Here is a 20,781-nt window from a genome sequence, read left to right as displayed (position 1 = left end):
ACCTACGTAGTTTATCTCGGTCACAGCAGGCTCAGAACCCAGATGAGTATCTTTGTAGTAATAACAAAAGCCAGTGGAAGGGGCAGAGCTGAGTGTTAAAGCTGAAAACCCCTTCTACTTACTCACAACTTGGCCAACACAGTAAGCAGCTGCTATCTTCTGTAAGAAAATGGGAGCGAGCATGGGAGTGTGAGCACAACTGAACACCTGATCTCACTCTTTCCCTTTTCACCTATGAAAATAGTAAGAAAAGCAAATATAATTTTACAGAGTTAGTATTTTTATAGACTTCAAACTCCATGTCATTATCAGTAGCTAGATGTAACACCTATACTCAAAAACTAGCCTTCTGTTTTTATAGATATCTCAATGTTGGCTTAATCGAAGACAGCAAATTCCTCAGAAGTGCTTCGGGTTCATGATTAAAGATTCTATTGTGGAAAGCTCTATACAGCTTAGATGCACAGCACTGGTATTTTCAGTTAGGGATCAGATTAGAAAAAACTTCCAGAGGTTACAGTACTTCAAACAATTAATAATAATAATAATAATAATAATAATAATAAAGAGCAAACATCTACTATTAGACTATTCAAAGCCATAATGTAGGCAGAAGTCCCAAGCTTCAACTGACTGACAAGAATAAAGAACTATGAAAAAAATCCCAGGCCAGCCTAGCATCCCAGGTTACTGCCACCTTCCCAAGAATTGTTCTGTATCTTTTCTTTAGAGTCACAAAGTTATAAACCTGGAAAATATTCACATGTAGGTTTGGTGGCTAAACATACTTGAGTATTTCTGCACAAATAACTACATCATTAAGAGTTTTTGACTGAAGCGTTGCTTTTAAGACTTAATACATTGGTTCAGTTTAGACACAGTTATCTACAGTTATATGTGATATGAGAAAGTGACACATTTGCACAGGTATGTTTATTTTCCCCTGTGTTTACAGTGCTTCAATTGTAATTTTAAACCATTCATAAAGCACAATTTCATACCAATTTTACATACTTTACATCACAGTTCAACAACATTAACACAATTGTACCAGCTAAATCAAATGAACAAAATGGCCATGAACATTTACACTATTCTGTAAACATTTTTTATAAACAATGGTAAAGGGAATTAACACAGACCACCATATGAAAGAGGAATGAGCTTTTCCTTAAATAAATCACTCTGTTTATAAATACTTCAATTCTCTCAATATACATTTACAGACATAATCGATTAAAAGCAGATTACCTACTCTGTTCTTTAAAAAGAAAATGTCTATAGAGATGGACCACTGTGTGTTAAATTCACCTAACATGAGAAGCAAGCATATGATTAGCAGTGTTAAAAGTATTACTGTACTTCAACCTCACTTCTGTTTGTTTACACCAACACTGAGAAGATTGTCATGTTAGGGAACTTTTACTTGAACTCCAGCAAATTGCAATCAATCTTGTAGTACACATACGGGTAGTACTCCTGCTGACTGAGGTTTAAGCCTGGAATATCCATAGATGCCTGCAAATAAAGTTTTGAAACCAGTTATACTCTTACAATTCAGACTCCTACTCAGAAGTAGGTGAAACATTCATATGTTTAAGAAGCAAATAAGCTTAAATTTCCCTGTTCAAGTGACTGTTTAAGCAATGAAGTTAGATGTTTGACAGACAACTAACAATATTTTTCAAAGTGAAATAAAAGTGCTTTTTTCAAAAATCTAAGTAGTTGTGTATCAATGTTTCATCTCTATTCCTGTAGTAAACTCGCCACCACTAAATGGAAGGAAAAGTACTGCAATTGTTTTAAATTCTTCTAAACTCGGACAATTTATGGAAAGAACAATACAAGGTGCTGAATGATCCATGAAGTTAAATGAAGCTCAGCATCTTCAATTTCCACCTTAACTGCCTCACATTCTCTTTTTTTTTTTTTCCCAAAAATACTTTGGAAAACCATTAAATATACATTAATATACATTAAATATAATGTTAAGAAAAAATATTTTTAATCTTTTAAAATTCAGCTAAACTTATTGTGTGGACTCTTTTTAGTCCATTTTTAACTATGAAAAGCACTGCTTTTCAATACAAAACAAATCAGCAGATTCAAGCCTCCTAGCAATGCAGTTTTAAAGACAATGAGAACTCTACAGATGGAAAGGATGATTCCACCTTGAGATCTGTTCAGCCTCCTTCAGCAGAGAAGGATCAAAGACAGCAATGGAACCAATACTGAAGCAATTTTTATTTCTTTTTAAATGCCACTGTTACCACAGACTGTGGCCAACTTATGGCTCGAAGAAAAACAGATGAAAAGCATCAAAGTTCAGTAAGCCAGTTTCAGATCAAAGTTGACTTTGTTTGAATTCTCTGAGGATATGAATATGTATGGAGAGTGTGTTAGATATCTTTCCACCAGTAGTAGGGAAAAATGCAGTAAGAAGAAATTACATGAGACTTTTATACCAGACAGCTTATCAAATGCATTGGTTGCAACATTAAACGCCATCTGCTTTGCAAAAGTGTAAAACATAAGTGGCATTTTTATAAGGAGAGAATGTTCTGTACTGAGAGATGATGCAGAGTATGGAGAGGTAGAGCTTTGTAATAAAATAGAACTTTTCTGTTTAAACAGATTAGACCTAATACTGAAGGGGAGCAGCAGTTACAAAAATACTTACATCAATGATAGCTGCTGCACTGCTGTCGAGGTGCTTGTATAAGTCATACAAAACCTCCCTCAGCTTCTTCATTGTTTTCTTATTAGGCTGAAGCAGCATTGCCTGGAAATTAACTGGCAGACCATACCTGAGGAAATGAAAATGCTGAAATAAAGCCTTCTTTCAAAGCAGAATTTTATTTTGAGAATGAAACCTGTTGCTGAAGAGGAAATTCTGCTCATTTTCATTTTTGCAAGACCATTCTGTTCCTACAATTCTTACGGTATCAATAAAATAGAACTTTTCTTAAACTTTAAAATAACAAATCAGAAGCCTAAATGCTTTTAAAATCATTTTAAATCCTTGAGTCCTTAGCACAATTCTCAAAGTTACCTGAAGTCTTGAACTAACATTTGAACATTCCAATTAGGTTACTTGCAAGGCTTTGCTTAAGTCACTAGGTGGAGAATCTAGCCTCTACTCAATCCTCTTTTCTAGATGTGTAGAAACATATGCCAATATACAAATCAAGTTCAGCTTTCTTCCTTACTCAAGTTTGTCTCCAGATTTCAGGCTGTAGCTGTTATGAAACAGACCAGAATGCAATTTAATGTGATTTCTTTTTCTTTTCTTCTCTGGTTGTCCTTTAATAAGACCTTCATGATTTATCCTTTATGATAACTTATTAAAAAGGCTAAAAACCCCACCCTTTCCATTTTTCTGACTAAAGTAGAAGTCCTTTCAACTCTAACAATCATTCAGGTCCTTCCTTCTACAGAACAAATACAGCTCTTCTTAAGTCAACTTAGTGACTATTATTTCTGGATAGGTATGAAATTGAAAAAAAAAAAAAAAAAAAGAGAAGTTTTGTAGTTAGGTATTGAATGGTTTTATACTTCAAAAGTTTAGACTACAAAACTCCTCAAAACGCACATATTAAAGAAAAAGCATATATTTCAAAATGTCAAGCTATATTACTCAAAGCCCAAATGCTTTTACTTTGAACTATTCCAGTTTCCCATTTAAATAGAAGATACAGGAAGCTCTCTACATAAGCAGGTCATAAAGCAAGCTAAGTATCAGCAGAAATGCCTTGCTGCAACTTACAGAGTACCTGTAATTCCTAAAGCACTAGTGGAAAGAGGCAAGATACACAATTATCTACTCAAATATTCTACAGCTATCAACAAGAGCTATTCCCATCAGCTATTTTTACTGCCCTATTTCTTGTTTCCTCCTTCGTGGAAAAGTGGCATTCATACCCAGTTTCTTAAACCCAAGCTAAATGTAAATTCTTACAAAGTCTAGGAAGAAACACACTATTCAGGTCTGCCTCATTACCTTAAAACAGATTCAACAAAAACTCGTAGTGCTTTCACATGAATCCATGCAATGAAAGCTTCACTGAAATTAACTTTCAGCCACCGAACCAGAGGCCCCTGTGAAAGGGAAGAGAAAAAAATTATTATTCAAACTCCAAAAAAACATTAAACCCATTAACCATATTTGAGCAGATACTCAATATCTGTACCATGACAATAAAGAACTTAAAGGCAGAGTTTCACTATGATATAATGGATCAAGGCTGTTTTGATACTACAAGAAATTTAATGAGACTTAAAGTATCTTTTCAGTACACAATTTCAGCTGCCATGGGCTAACTATATTACAGACCATTTTAGTAATATCTAATTATTTCATTCAAACACTTGTCCATTTTCAAACTTCACATATGTTCAGCTGCGATATCAGCACTAGGTTCAACCACAGAGAGGAGCATTTGTGCTAGAGGAAATTCAATTATCTCTGAGCAGATTAGGCGGGTGGCAGTCTGGCTATGTCATGTCATCTTAAGCAATGCTTTCCCAGAATCACAAGTTCATGAAATTGTTATGTGGCAATAACAAGTCTTAGATGCCTCATGTTTCTGTAATGACTAGTTTACAGACTTACAAACTGCTTCTTCTTGTCAGTTGACAGTCTATTCATTTCTTCTTTATCTGCTTTCATCTCTTCTTCATTATATTGGAAGTCACGGACCATAAATCTGCATTTGGAAGTGAATAAAATCAAAAGTAGTTATCCAGAGATCCTTCAAAGCATGAGAGACAACACACACAAAATAAGCCTTACTTATATTCTCTGGCTTTATGCTTGAAGTCATCCACTGCCTTCCTGAACAAGGTGACATTACAAAGGTAACTATCTTGATCCTCAAAGAGCACACTACAAAGGAGAAAAGAAAAAAAGTGTCAGAATTAATAAGATTCAGGCCACCACAGATGTGATATACAGTAGCTTAACTTGTATTTATTGCTACTAGGCAAGAACATAACTGTAGATAATCATACAGGATTAGTTCCCAAATTAAACACGTCATACAGAAAGTAACTGAAACTTTAGCAACCGCTCTTAATTACTCCCTTCATAAAGAACAGCAGTTTCCTTTTCACATTCAGAGACTTTACCACTCAAACACTTAATACATGCCTGGATATTTGCTCAAGTTAAAATGATTTTACAGAAAAATGAACTAAAGCTTGTTTAATACTGAAAAGTTTGAACTACAGAATTCATAGAAATGCATGGTTTAAAGAAAAATGAAATTGATTTAGAATAGAAAAGCACACAAATTAAAGAGACTTAGGTTAAGAAAGAGCATTTCTTAGGCTGTAAAGACAACCCTTAGATTTACTATTTTATGGCTCAAGACAATACTGCTTATTTTGAGCAGAGATTTAGGCTGTCCCTCAGTGCCATACTGTCTTTAATAAAAAGTTTAACAAGTCATCTCTTTTTAGGCTATCCCTAAGTTACGCTTTCCCAGTAATTAAACAAGAATCATCAGCAGATCTCCCACTATGCTTAAGCTGATCCAATTCAAATGTGAAGTTAGCAAGAGCAAGGTCAGGTTTTATAACAAGCACAGAACTGGCAATATCTAATCTGCCTGATCAGAACCCCACTCTGTCAGCTAAAATTAACAACATATCAATGTTTTGTGCTACATGTTGACTCTATTTTCAATGTGGCTACAAGACTGCTGAAGTGGCTTAACAGTCCTACCAAGTCTTGGCCTCAAGTCTTGCCCATCACAGCCAGCAAGCACCAGCCTGGTACCAGGACCTTTGTTAGCTCAAAAGAGACAAGTTACTTTTCTTTGCACCAAGAAAACCAACCACATTTCCAGTTCTTCATTCTTTAGCAGCTTTCAAAGAGTGTATGTAACTTGTTTCAAGTCCTCTGAATACAGGCATAAAGCTTACAGGCTAGCAGCTAGTATTTGTTGCTAAATGCCACCATGCACTAGCTTGAAGCTGAATGTACCTGATCTGAACTAGATTAACTTTTCAGTTCTTTTACTCTTGCAACATAAGTTAGTTTGGTAAATTTTTTAACCCTAGAGTTTGTTTGATTTTTAACTTTAGTACAACATAAAAAGCTTGATCAGCTAAAGCTACAAAGAGAGACATTTTGTCAAGATTTTGACTAATTTTAAAAATTCAAAGTCACTACAGTTAAAGAGCACCTGTAAAACAGAGCACATGCAAACACGAGATTTAGCTTTTAACTACTTACTTGCTGGAACGCGGTACAACCATCTCTGCTAGTGTTTCGTATTGCTTAACCCAGTCATTGTAATTTGACCTACAAAATACACAGGTTACAATTAGATTTTTAGTACTGTAGTTAAGAAATCTTAGATTAAAGGATCAATTAAAAAAAATTGAAAACATTTAATCATCAAATCTTTCAACACAGGTGTAAGGTTGTCACAAATACAACGAGACGTAAGGGACAGTCTTCCTCATGCTGTTTTTAAGATCATTGCGAAATAAACTGTAATGATAGCAAAAGTAACACATTTTATCTTCAGTCTTCATATAAGTCTATAAGTGCAAAATTTCTGAAATTAAAGAACTATTAAATCAGTCATCACTGAGTACAGATCCCAGGGGATCAAACAAACTTAACAGTCAAGGTTTATCAGAAGTTCCTTATGCAAGCTCCTAATAGGAATACTTTTTCCACAATTACAAACAGGCTCCCCAGAGCCCTGCACTTGCCTGAAGGACTGAGAATTTTGGAAGTCCTGCCTTTCTGTAGTTGGTGGTGAAGAGGTTTCACCCTTTGAACGCCAAAGCCAAGTCAAAGGCAGAAGAGAGAACAGTCAAGATATACTAACCACTTGTTTTCTTCTAAAGCAACTGCAAAACTGGTTTACCTTCACCACAGTTTTACTGGCAACAGAGACTACTGCTTCATGTGATTAACAGCCTACTGGCTATCTTTACAAGTTACAAGCTCCCTTTGTTCCCAGCTCCAGAATGACAGCCTAGGGTCATTTTCTCATTTTACAAGAGTCTTAAGGACATCTTTACTGCCGCTTCCCTTGGTCAGGGTAAAAGGTGGGGCTTTTGTGGTTTAAACATTTCAGACAGGAACAACTGGCAGAGACGTAAGGAAGTCAAAAAGCAACGCTCTGGCAATCTGAAAAAAACGGTAGAGCAAAGTAGTAGAGTTCACTTTGCTCACTAAGTGGTGAAAGCCCATAATCCTAACCAGGATAATTCCACCATTAAGCTTTCTAATGTAAAACATGTCATGTTTTCACTCAGTATTTTCATAATGTTACCTTCTGCAACATCACTAGTCACAGCTAATATTAGCTAAGAGACATAAATCTGATCTCCACTTTCTTAAAGAAATTCAATAGCACTCAGCATTCCTTATGAGTTCTCACGTAGAGTGGAATGCAGGTACACAGGCTCATTTGCCTCTACTAAGCATCCAGACATTTGTGTTCGTTCATCCAGGAAAACCCCAAACAAATTCTGATGTCCTTTCTTACAGTACTAAAGGGTTGTGGGATATACTATTTGACTTAAATTTCTTATTTTATTGTGCTTTTCAGGCAAACAACAAACTTACTTCGGTACAATCACTAATAACGTGACCAAATATTCTGAATCGAGTACAAAGTCCTCTTTCTTTACAATATCAGCAAGACTCCTGGTTAGCAAGCTACCCCTGCAGAGAAACAAACACAGAGTAAATACATGTTTAAGAACAGAATTTGTCTGGACAAATTCCCAGTGCTTGATGGTATAACATTTTCAAAACCGTATTTTACCTAAGCATTCACTATTAGCAGAGCAAACAAAATGTCTCCTTATATGTATTTTATATCTTACTGTCTAAAGTCACTGGAAGTTTTTACTAGCAGTTCCACTGCTGTGCATGATTTCCATATTCCAAACACCTCACACACTTAAGAAGCCAAGTTATCTTTTAAAAACATAGTTTAAAAACACTAGAACCATTAAAACCATTATTTGTGAAGCGTAGTATATACAGCCTCAGAATTACAACTAACCCAGTACAGACCTATATACAGAACCTGAATAAAAACCATAAAGCAGTATATTGCCTCATATTCAAAAAAGACTAAGAACATACACAGATTTAATGGGGCTTAACTGACAAATTACCATGCCTTAATGCAGAAGTTATGGCTCACTCATAAAATGGCTGTCATTAGCATGACCCACGGTTCTGAATCAGGCAGCAGGCTTGTACCATTAACTGCAATGGTAGGGTTGGGTCAAATTAATCAATCATATTTACCGAGAAGTACTGCTGTACCTCAACTGTATTCCAGATAATCACCACATGTACATGACAAGAGTGAATGCAGTCCTTGTTTAATTCATTATCTTAATGTACACAACAGCTGTCACTCTGCTGGTTAATTATGAGGGAAGAAATCCAGTAATATTGATATGCTTAAAGCACAAAATGGAGTGAAGGGACAGACTTCCTTGTTTAGACAGACACCCAAGTAGCAGTGCTATGCATCAGTTTAACAGCAAGCTTCTCTCAAAAGCTCCAGCAATTTACACTATTTGTATACGCTTTCATGTATTTCAGAATTGCCTGTCAATTGCAAGTGAGCTATTACCGGCGAGTCAGCTGGTAATAAATGTGCTTTTATGACAGTTGGTTTTTAAGATTGATAAACATCTCAAAAATACATTAAGCTTAGAACCTGTACTTCACACAGGATAAAGTTTTCATGGTTAGATAACTTTCCTGTGACACATTAGCAAAAAAAACCAATGACTTACGCATTCTTTCGTTCCAAATTTTGAAGGTTCCCTTTCAGATTATTGTACGCTGAGGCTCTTGCTTTTAGATCATTGTCAATCTGGTTTACTCCCTTAAAGATAAAGAGAAAAGGAACAGTGTCTAAAGAACCGGAATATTTTAAAAATTATTTCTTAATTTCAGATCTTAGATCTGCCAACACGAACTTAAAAGAAATCCACACAGGTTAAAATGTTTGTTTCTCTAGTGCTTGAGAAAATTCACTCAAAACTCAGAAAACTCTATGGTAGAATTCCTTTAAAGGAAAATCAGCCAATAATAAAAGTTACACATCCTCTTCAGCATCAGCTGGACATGGTACCAAACCCAGCTGACCATTACTCCATCACCTTCAGGCTGACACCCTTCATTCGGCTGTTAGGAGAGATCAACTGAAATGTACGTTTCTACTGCGATACCAGAACACTTGTGAACACTGGGTACCATTTTCTCCAGCTGTTACTTTACTTCTCATTATATTTTTCCCTCATTAGTTTCAGTAACAAGAATGAAGGTACAGTTTTATGAGCAGCGAATCCAAAAATTAAGTAACCCAAACCATTATCTACAATGTAAGAGGAAACTGTTGTACTGTATTTGCCTATTGCAGTTGCAGCTTTTAAGGTGAGCAGCCTTGGGCACTTAAAGACAGAATATCAACTGAACGCATCACCTGCGTAATTCTAAATGGCTGTTATTATTTACAGTTCTAAATATTGTTATTTTATGTCTTTTTTTCCCCCAGAACTATTTCCTGTGGTATGTTTGCAAATGTAAACACAAATTGTATCACCAACTCCCTTCACAAAGTCATCTTTTATGCTGCTCTTTTACATTGGCACTGACTTACAAATATAAAGAAGAAACTGTTTTATAGAGGCTTTCGTCAATAGTGAAAATGTATGCATTTTGGAATGTCTGAAGTTACACAGGGCCAGTGCCAGGGTAGACAGATAGATTCAAGTCTGAAATGCTGTGCAACTTATTTCAGATAAATATATCTGTCTAACCAACTAGAGGCAGCATTCTACATTTAATGTCACTGGCAGCCTACAATCATCTTTAAAACTTTCATATCAAAGCTCCAACTATTTTACTGATTAGACTCAGATTCTCACATTCAGCTTGCCATTGCTGTTCCAGTAAGCCGTTCTTCTCAAATCCACCCTCCAGCATGATTGCCAAAAATAATTCATTCCCAGCTAGGTAATTTGGCAGCAAGTGAAATAAATGAAGCAATTAGTAGGTTTTCAGCTTCCAATCATGCTCCTATACAAAGAGTACTTTACATTCAATATTCACCATAACAGCTGGATAACTGAAAGAACAAGGTACAGTACTGGTCTGGCATTGTAATGCTGCCTGTTTCCTCCTTCAGTGCTTCATCACTATGGTATGAACAAGCACACATTGATTCCCAGGGACAAGTATCTGAACATAGTCAAGGGACTCTACCTTTATTTGGACTTTGACCACCGACAGAACATTTTGTTTTGCATACAACACTTCAGCTTGGGGATCCAGATAATGATTTTGTTTCCACAAAATAAACCTAAGTGAAGTCACTTCATTATATAGTGACCTTGTTTACAGTAACACACAAGCTCACTTGTCTGTAGCAGGAGGTAGTCATTAAAAACCTGAACATTCTGGCAGTTTCATTTGGCAACATGTTAACAGATTGTGCCTTTAAGAGATGCAGCAAAGCTTTAGACAAAATACCCTGAACATAAGACAATTTACTTTCAAACAGATAAGTATTTAAGTTTATTTAAATTCTTTGACTGATGCAAGCTCTAGCAAAGCACGTGGAGCATTTCAAGTGTCACAAAGTACACATCTTCATGAAACTCTTTTATATTACAAGAAAAAGCACTAAAGCTTTCTTAAAAATTTTTGTACCACTAGAAAGCAACATTAGGGGAAAAATTAATCAGAAACTATTAAGCTTTTAACCAGTGCATTTGGATTCTTCTTAAACTATTAACTAGTGCGTTTCGATTGCAGATGGACAACCTTTCCCTCTGCGTTTTCCAAGGATCAAAACTTTCAACAAGTCTATGCAATGCTTAACGAAAAAAAAAAAAAGCAAAACCCATTGATATTAAACATTGCCTTTACAAATCAGTTCAATTCATCGGTTCCTAATTGTCAAGACTTTAATTGCTCTCAGTAACCTTTTAAAAGGTAACTGCATAGACAAAAGCCTGTTACTGCTGCACTGACTGCAGTTCATTGCAAACAAGAACCAGTTTTGCTTCCTATTAAGATGTTAGAGAGTGCAGAACACCAAACCTCATTTTCCCAGTAGAGCTCTTGAAAATATATTTATGTAAAACCGCCAAATGATGCAACAATACAAACTTCCTTCTGGTAGTAGAATTGATGGATAACTCAGAAAAGTCATTGCAAAATGAGGCAGATTCATGATATTGCTAAAGAAAGTATCAATCTAATATAGTGGGCTTATTTCTACATGTTGTTTATAGAACAAATTACCTTACCTTTGCAATAATTTCTGAAATATTCTTCAAGGATTGCTTGATCGGGTATTTGGCCATATCCCACTGGAACCTTGTTATATAGGTGACCAGGTCAACTAAAATTTTAATAAGGTAGACAATAGCAAGATTGACATATTAGATTCCATGTAGGACTGCTGTAACAGAAGTGTACTGTAACTGACTGTTTGTGGACCTTCACATGTATGGACCCTGTTGCTTAAGAAATTTGAACATAAACAATCAAGTTGCAAGACATCTGTGACCTCTGCCTTCGGACCTTGTTTTTTCCACCTCTGTACAGCCTAAATGACATTTACTACAAAGTTGATGGCTGGAGAAGTACAGAGAAGACCAACTACTTTTTGCTTTGTGTGAAAAATGGGTGAGAGAAAGGAGGGTTACAAAAGAAAAAAGAAAAAAAAAGGTAAAGATTATTTATGTTCCACCAGAGACCAGTGATGACAAAACACAGCCCTAAAGGATCAAAAGGCTTCTGTAAGAGAGTATTTAACATGTAGCTTTAATGTCATGCTATTCTGGATCCTACAATTTATCTCAGGGCAAATGACTCATGGAAAAACACACTTCCATGTCTAAACTAGGCTTTCAGAATGTCCTACAAAGAAACAGCATTCAATATGTTTCAGGATCCTTGCCTTCCCCCTAGACGTTTAGGATGCACGTATCATGGTTAACACCTTACCTCCATTAGCCAGAAGATTCTCCTGAACTTTATCTTTACTGTCCTCTAGAACATCAGCCATATACTGGGCCACTTTCTTTACAACACTGTAAAATGAAAGACAAAGATATGAAAAAGAAGAATGAAAAAATTGCTATTTTGAGAAATACCATTTATGAAACTGATCTGAAATTGGATACAAAAATAGAGTTGATTGCTTTACATATAAGCTTTCCGAGAGCACAAACTGGGTTTGGTATCTGAAGGCAAGCAACTTACCAAATACATGCCAGAACTTTATTTAAATCCTTCTCTAGCATTGCTACTTATCAGTTCTCAACAAGGCGAGCTACTTCCCTTGCCTCCAGGTAATAGGGGATAACTTCGCATGTTATCTCCCTAGATTCCAATACTTTTTTGAAGTCTGTGCTACTTTCAAAATCCTAACCCCTTTCTGAAAAATGGACAGCAAGATAGAAATCATCAATAATCCAAATTAAACACAAGGCAACCATGACAATGAAACACTAAAGACAACCACAGAGCTATGGGGAAACCTCAGCCCTAAGCCCCATGAGATTCGACACTCAAGACCTGCCTTCCTCACAAGAAAAGTTATGTTTAATATTGCTCACATGTGCCATGCAAAGTAGTTTATTTAAAAGCAACTATTTGATACTTTTCTCCTTGAAGCAGAAGATAGCTCCACAATTCTGTGAAATTTTGTTACATTTGCTCAAAATGTCTTTCAAAGGACCGTAAGTTTTTTCAAATTGAACAGGTTTTGCATTTTAATATTAATGCTATTGAATCATATCTGTGGATTAGGAAACAATGTGGTTACCTTCTCAAGTCTGTAAATAGTACTCTAACTTGCTAAAAGAACAGTTTTTGCTCATTTCATCATCACTTCCTGCAGCTGTCAGGCTCAATTTTTACCAGTTATCCAGGACCCAGCAGCACTTAGCACTACTACAGGGAGAACCATCCTCCATCAACACATAATGTTCCACTATTCCACAAGAAGTTCAGGTTTGTTTTTCCTCAAGTACAGATACTAGGAAAACCAGCAGCTGAGCTTTCTGAAACCTTAGTTTATTGACTTCCTGCAGAGGACCACTATGAAACAAAAAAAAAAGCTAGAAATAATCTGGGTATTATTAGGTCTCAGGAAACCATCACATTATTATTCTAATATTTTACATGCTAGTAAAAATAAACTGTTACCTTTCCACAAATGCATCCAATTTAGCCAGCTCATCTGACAAACCAACCAAAACATCCAGTGTGCCAACCTAGAAGATCAAAACGCATTAGCAATTACATATAAACATAAAAAAGATAAAAGCAAATAACAATAAAAGCTAAGTCTCCTGAACAGGTAGCTTTTTAGAACTACATGAAATGCTGGACTTTAGGATTTCAACCTTGTTGATTTAACAAAGTCACACTGCGTTTCATTTGCTCAAAATACCCCTAAAGCACCAGAGTATCAGATCTAACTCAGTCTAGTTTGGTACAGCCTCAGTCCTGCATGTCAGCAATCCAAAACATCTTAAATCAACTTTTATATTACGAGTTGGCTGCATTTCCCACAAGTCTTTGTGGGAAATTAATAAAGTATTTGATTACTACTTTAGATCAAATCTGAAATTTCTGTGATCAGTTATCTCAGTGCTGGAGGCAACCAGAACACTGAAAACACTGAACATACAAGAAAACTGCAACACTCAGACTGTTGGCATATCAAGTAATGGAATACCTAGCTTGTCTAGAAGCTTTCACTCTTTCTTCACTTCTCCTCCAGAAAACACTTTTTTTCCCTAATTCCATGTAATAATTCAGAGTAATCCACATACCAGCCTGTGGCCAGGGATGCTACTTAGCGTTTTAGACTCTGTATAATTCAAGCATGGAAATTACAGCACAGTAAGATATTCTGTTTAGCTCTTTCATAAGCAAGTCTCAGATGGGTCTAGAGATATCAGAAAGTATAAAAACAATACAGCTATGCCTAAGTTAAACAGCCAAAGGGTGATTATTTTTAAATAGGTCATATAAGTGTTTCTCTGGTTCTCTCTTCAAGTATTTACGTATTTGCTCATTCTGTTCAATGAAAGTAGGCGATACCTCCAAAAAGACAATTTGTTAATATTTTTAGCTACTAGTTTATATTTTATGCTGAAATACTATTAGGCATAAATTAATCTTCTGTCTAGTCAGGATGCTAGTAACATTATTTTTAGTCTAGCATCCTTGCTCTAGTCCTAGTCAACAAGTTGAGACCACTCAACTTTACATTATTCCTGTTCTCTTTAGCCTTGAAGAAAAAAGGGGCACAATTAGTTAAGTAACATCACAACCAAATTACTTTCCATGTCCCACCTTCTGAGCTACATGCAGAATAAAGAAGCTACTATTTTGACTAGTCACAAGCTACAGGACAAGTAAGTCTTTAAGCAATAAGGCTGCTGTCCAATGGAGACTAAATCACTATTTCAGTGAGTTAAACTGAGGAGTTTAACTCTTTCAGCAGTTTTCCTAGGTCCACAGAAGCCAGACTATTTCCCATTGTAGATAAAGTAGACTCAGCTGCTGCCCCTTTTAGGGAGTAGAAACAAATCCAATCATTTATAACCCTAATAGGCCACACCAGTTTTCAGTGATAACTCTTCTAAATGCTGTAAGCACCCTACAGTTGGAAAGCCATCTTGACTCATGTGTGAGGATCTCCTGGGAGGAGACAGATATTTGTTGTAATCCCCCTTCTTACCTCTACTAGTGTATCTCTTGAAATAACTCAGGACAATCTAAACGTGAATATAAGTTACGGCAGTTAGAAGATACTCTTCAAAAATACACTGAACCACTTCGTGTCCTGAGCTCATTCCTTAGCAGGGACAGGAACAAGGCACTGTGACACCTGAACTTGACCCATTCTCCAGACAGAGACTGGTGGCTTCCCCCCCCCCCCCCTTTATTTTGATAGGGTTTGATGAGTTTCCACTTTCAGTTAAACTGGGCTCACAAATTTTCTTGTTCAAGAAACGTTTGGGTGTTGGGATATACCTTAATGAATACACTGGCTCATAACCTTCCCATACTCTGAAAACTGAATTGTATTAAACCAAGAGAAACTGCTTTCAGATTCTGTTTCTCTTCACTTCTCAGAATATTAGTTCAAACAGTTATCTTCCTATTTTCTATAACACACATCCTCAGCTGGAGATAACCACTATTCAAGAATGTTACTTCTGGACAGTGAAATGGCAGCAGCTGTTTGACCAACCCCTATATTTTAAATCAAGCCTTTTCACTGCATCTCAGCCAGAAAAGGAGACAATTCAGAAGTAAGAATGAAACAAAACAAAACAGCAAAGGAAACTATCATATGAATACTGAGATCACAAGTCTCCATTTTAATTCTCATTTTCTTCTCCAGCTGCTAGCTGTATGAGGTCAAGACTACTATTGTTGGAAAAACCGCTTTATTTCTGAAAGATCACAGTTTGTTGAATCCTTAAAACTTCCAGAGTGAGGAATTTTTAATTTAAAGTTTCAGAAAAAAAAAATAAATGTCTGAATTAATTTTTGGATCCACACATAATCGTCAACTGTTCTCTCTAAAACATCTGCAAGTATTCCTCATCTACAGTTTAAGTCCAAAGAAACAAAGATGGTGCAAAACAATCATACTTCTTGGAACATGACATGAGGCTTACATACCTTCAAGTCTGGAATATTGAACTTCGAATTAGTAGAAAGATTGTTATTTTTTGTAGTTGCTGCGTGTAGTTTCTCCCATGTCTGTTGACAGGTTTTTTCCCCAGGAGCAGAAATCAGCCAGAACTCAGTCATTTTTGTGTCTTTATCTTGATGCTTTCTGCTTCTGAAGATGGAGGCAAGATACTAGCTAGTAGAAGGAAAGTGAAGGAGGAAGAAAGAATATCTGCCATTAGTTCAGGATTCAAAGCTTTGCCTGAAGAAAAACATCTCAGTCCATGTTATTAAAAGTGTAGTTCCAGTCACTATAAGAGATTTTACCAAAAGCATCACATGGTTCTAAATACATTTTTTCCTATCCTCCAAATCACATTTGCACAGTTGGAAAATCACTACTCATCCTGCAAGTTAAAGCAGGCTGACTTTGCAACATCAGCATCTTTCAACTGCAATTCCACAGAAAAGATTATAAGCAAACAATCTAACTGAAAATAAAACAAATAAAACGAGACCCAAATCGTATTTTCACAGCTGTATTTTCCAGCACCTCTACAACATACAACCTTTTCTGAACACATAAGAGAAAATTAAATTAAAAAATTCAACTCTGGTGTAAAAGCTTTACCGATCACTTTCCAGATCAGGACAGTGAGTAAATGCATTAAAAAATACTCAAACGCAATAAATTTTAGTTTATTCTTTCATGCAAAGAAAGTTCTCCTGGCAGTTGAGAAATTTAACAAAAAGGAGGACGCTTTCTAATCTCGGTATCTCTGTTGTCATTGCAGACCTTCAATATTGCATACACTGGCATCAGTCAAGAGAGGATCAGTACTAAATACAAATCACATTGAGCTACTTCGCAAATGAGCTCAAGAAGTTTAGAGTAAATACATTATTCTGTTATTAAGAAACAGAACAAGCTGCTTAAGAGTTACCGGACATTTTTAATGAAGAAGTAGAGAACAAAATCAAATAGTACCTTGACAGAATCTAAATACATAATGTTGATATTTGAAATATCTTCTGTACAGTGTGAAAGCGTAGAGGCTGACCTGCATTTCATAATGAGCGGACTGCAGTACTTTTTTTTGAGAAAGAGAATAATATATTGTATTTGTAAGACTTGGGAAACACTGGCAAACTTTGCCCAAAACAATACTCATAGGTCCTTCATCTGTGTAAGCATTGTAGGGTCAACAAGTTATCAAGGGTGTTGAAGCCAGAGAGGAGCTAAAGAAAGGCCTGAAAGCCAATTATTGTGTTCAGTTACTCAGGAAGCCTAAACTGAAGAAACTTTGCCAACCGTTAAATTAATATCATGAAGCACACCTTGGAATGGACATAGCAAATAACCTCCGTCAATTAGGGGGCCTTGTTTATAGTGAGAGATGATGACACCTAGTTATCAAGGCTCTTGATGTCTAGACATCTGACACTGCAGTACTATAGCAGTGCTATAATTCTAAACACAGACAATGCCAAGGCAGCTACAGATATCTGAGAAATCAGAGCATTACAAGACCAGAGACATGTTCCACTCCACAGAAGCTTGTCCAGCCTGACCCAGTCCAGTTCTGGGCACTCTCCCGTGCTGGGGCCACACACCTGCAGAGCTGGTTCTATTCAACAGCAGAAAGTCAAGAGACTGGAAATTATCTGTGCTCTCCTCACTGGCGCTACTCTCTTTTCTCCCCTAACAAGTTGCCAAAGCAGGCTGGAAAGATAAGGGAAAAGTTGTTCTTTGCTTCTGGAAATAGTACAGGGGAGAAAAGGAGGCCTGTCTCTTAGGGCAATGGATGAAATGACTGGGTCTACTTCCTCCCCTGTGCTTTGGCCATTGGGATAAAATCTGCAAAGGCAGAATCAGAGAGGAAGATGAAGCCCATGCCAACAGCCCCTCAGGCACCACTGGCCTCTCATGTTCAAAAGGGCTGTAACAATCCTTGGTCATACTGTACTGGTGTTTGATATCAGGAGATATAATGGAAAATTAAAGCAATATCAGTCATTGCCATGTTATAGGGCTTCTTTGCTTAGCACCAACTGGATTATCTCACATAACAGGTCTCCACGGGAGATCTAATTATCAGCGATTTGGAATGAGACAAAATTTCCCTTATTCAGACTACTTCGATGCATTACCTGCCTTAACATATGCCAAACTTGGTGAATCCATTACATATTATGTCTTCCTACACTTCACAGAACTCTGGCTCCATAAAAGAAACAGTCAAGTTTAGTAAACTTCACACATGCAGGGAGACACCATTACAGCTGACACACACACTCTGAAGTGTTTAAGCTTTAAACTGTTTTTTGTTTTGATTTGACTAGCCTGGGACTGGAAAAGGTTTTGGAATAAATATTGAACAACTAAATTAGTTTAGGTAGTGGCAGCAACAGCGTGCAAATACCCAAGTAAAAGACAGAAGAGAGAATGTAGAAATCTAGAATCCTATGCAGTGAGACATGGAAAATGACATTCTCATATTTTCCACTAAAACATATATAGCCCCTAAAGAATACGTATAAAGTTTCCAGAGATTGTATTAGCTAAGGAAACAGATATATGCTTGCAATGACACAGTCTCATTCCCTGCATTATAGATAGGAAAAATCAGTTCATCATTAAAAAACTAAACACCTTTTCCCAGGGGAAAAAAATATTAAACCTTTAACAGACCCACTGCAAAGAACAAATGCTTTCAGTAAGTGAAGTTCTCCAATCTTTTAGAGTTAGTTTTCAAAGACCAACTGTCCAGCCTTTACATGATGACTGCAAGTCCTCCATAAACAAGCCCAACGTTACAAACACCTGACAGGCTTGTAGCAAGTCCTTTAAAACCCAATGAACTGAAGCACTTCGTGATTCCTTAATACCAGTACAGTTAATCAAACTAATATTTTCAAGGTGGTGTTTTTTCCTTAAACATTGTCCATTCAGTATCCTACCACACACTGATATTAAATGAATAGAAACTATGGTCCTAGTTCTGCAGAACGTGGGTAAAGCCACATTAAGGAGCAAAACTATTAAGAAGTAAAACTGCTTCTAAGATGCCACTGCAAGCATTTTCTGGCCAACTTCAGCAAAAATTGCCTGCTATACAACTGGGTGGGAGAGGGGGATTTTCTAACAAAAATGAGAAACAAAGTTTATAGAAAAATCTCTCTGTAAATCATGCTGAATCAGAGTTCAGGACTTCACAGAACAGGTTCTGGAATTCTAACTTCGTATACAGCACTGAGCTAGCTACCTTGATACTTACAGTTCCACAGATCATAACATTACTATTTTAATACTGAATAACCAAACCACCTGCATCTCAAAAAAACCCTCAAAACCCCGCAAAACAAATTTAACCTTGTAAGACCAGCAGTGCTTTGACTCACTTTACCTTGTTCAGTACTCATCAAGAACACAAGTTCTGATTTATAAGGGCTTAACAGCAGAAATCCATTAAAACATTTCTCATTTTAGATACAACAACTGGGCAGCATTCCAAAAAGTCTCCCTTGGCACTTCCTCATAAGCACACTCACAACATAAAACTTGGAAGTACAAGTCTTCCATGTGCTGCTACAAAGAGATGTAACATAAACACATTGCCAAGATGTTGGGCTGATCAAATGTCACAAACTGCATTATCTCTTCCTTGAGAACATACAAGAACTCATCTATAAAATGCTTGAAATATTTCTTTCTTTGAAGCTTTCATCTGGAGTAGCTGTTTTTGAAGCCTGACTAATGCCCAAAATAACTGTCATATATTATTAAAAATGTATTTCATATGATTATTCATAATTTATACTGCTTAATTTCTACATTATTAGCAAAAATGGATTTCCAAAGAAAAAAATCCTTCACGCAGTATACTATATTATAACCTAAGCAATAAAATCAGTGAGCAGCTGTTTCAGCTGTACCTGGTAGGACATACAGTGATGTCAAAACAGAATCTCAGCTAAGACACTGCACATTTTTCAAAAACAATGGCTCTGGGGGGGGGACAATTGCTTCCTCTTTCCTACTCAGCTCAACAGTAAAGCTCAATTTACGAGCGTGATTTAGAAGTCACCCAATATCTAGCACGAAGTCCCCAAGACGTTATTTCTTCAAGCCCGCCCTCAGAAATCACTTCTGACACCGGGTTTTTGGACATCGCGTTCGTAAACAGACGCGGCCACAGCGAGGAAGGGCCCGGGAGATTTCACAACGGGGAGCTCACAGGCCCCGTGCAGAGGCAAGAGGGCTGGCGCCCGGGCTGGGGGCGCCGGCCCCAACCCCACCGAGCCACTGAGCTGGACCACCGGGATCAGCTGGCGTTTCCCATCACCCGGACCGGCAGGAGCTGCCCCAGCACAGGCTCCCCGGGCAGGGCTTCCCTTCGCCCTGCTAGAAATGAGCCCCTCGGCGGTACCTCAGTCCCGGCGCCGGAGCCCCCAGCAGCTCCCGGGGCGGCGCCGAGGCCAGTCGGAGCCCCTGACAGACGCAGCGGCAGCGGGCGCGCCCCCGCGGTACCGTCAGTCCAGGCCCAGCGCGGGCCGCCGCCGGGGGAGGCCGGAGCGCTGCGCGAGCCGCTCGGGGCGCGGCGCTGCCTGGCCCAGCCACTCCTCCCTGCCCTGCCCGCCCCCGGGCGCGGGCCCCGGCCGCAGGGCCCAACGGCCTTTACCGGTCACTGCTCCATCCCCCGCCGGCAGCCGCGGCCACCTGCACACCCGCCAGCGGATCACGTGAAGCACCAGGTCAGCTGACGCCGCCGCAGCGCGGATCACGAGACGGCGGGGCGGGGGAGGAAGCGTGACGCGGCGGCGCAGTGGCTGACAGGGTCGTGCGGGGCCCGCGGAGTCGAGACCCGGCCGGGCCGGGCGCGGCGCGGCGCGGCGCGGCACGGCACGGCACGGCACGGCGCGGCGCGGTCAGTCGTTCGCCTCTCGGCACGGCCCGGCACGGCACTGCACTGCACTGCCGGAGCTTCCCGGAGGCACCGCCGCCATCGCGGACACCGCCAGCCTCTGCGGGACACCCGGTCGAGCCTGTCGTGAGCGCCCCGGGCCGGCTG

At 38.3% G+C, this 20,781-nt stretch overlaps 1 protein-coding gene across 3 annotated transcripts; it reads right to left on the bottom strand.

Moving 5' to 3' along the window:
- Nucleotides 1–914: 914 nt before the first annotated feature.
- ATP6V1C1 (ATPase H+ transporting V1 subunit C1) lies at nt 915–20,499 on the bottom strand. 3 transcript variants are annotated; one of them, XM_065668739.1, is made up of 13 exons: nt 20,392–20,499; nt 15,719–15,905; nt 13,220–13,287; nt 12,014–12,099; nt 11,311–11,405; nt 8,788–8,879; nt 7,592–7,690; nt 6,239–6,307; nt 4,793–4,885; nt 4,613–4,706; nt 4,001–4,098; nt 2,681–2,807; nt 915–1,518 (listed from the first exon to the last, which is right to left on the bottom strand). In XM_065668739.1, exons 2-13 carry the CDS (start codon nt 15,848–15,850, stop codon nt 1,423–1,425), a joined length of 1,149 nt encoding a protein of 382 aa, XP_065524811.1. In that variant the 5' UTR covers nt 15,851–15,905; nt 20,392–20,499; the 3' UTR covers nt 915–1,422. The 3 variants fall into 3 exon arrangements, with proteins under 3 accessions (XP_065524811.1, XP_065524813.1, XP_065524812.1); XM_065668741.1 differs by having other exon boundaries at nt 15,719–15,901; nt 20,392–20,488; XM_065668740.1 differs by lacking the exon at nt 20,392–20,499 and adding an exon at nt 20,140–20,353.
- Between the last annotated feature and the right edge of the window lie 282 nt (nt 20,500–20,781).

Source organism: Lathamus discolor, chromosome 2, assembly GCF_037157495.1.
Source record: "Lathamus discolor isolate bLatDis1 chromosome 2, bLatDis1.hap1, whole genome shotgun sequence".
In the NCBI taxonomy this organism is placed as follows: Eukaryota; Metazoa; Chordata; class Aves; order Psittaciformes; family Psittacidae; genus Lathamus; species Lathamus discolor.
This window is presented reverse-complemented; position numbering and strand designations above follow the sequence as displayed.

Bases quoted from the DNA above. Each gene is read 5' to 3' on its own strand.
- ATP6V1C1 (XM_065668739.1), bottom strand. From the start codon at position 15,850: ATGACTGAGTTCTGGCTGATTTCTGCTCCTGGGGAAAAAACCTGTCAA. The intron at 8,880-11,310 runs GTAAGGTAATTT...TTTATCTTTAAG, and splicing joins TTTCAGAAATTATTGCAAAG to GGAGTAAACCAGATTGACAA. The intron at 2,808-4,000 runs GTAATGAGGCAG...TCATTTCCTCAG, and splicing joins TTTGTTGAATCTGTTTTAAG to GTATGGTCTGCCAGTTAATT.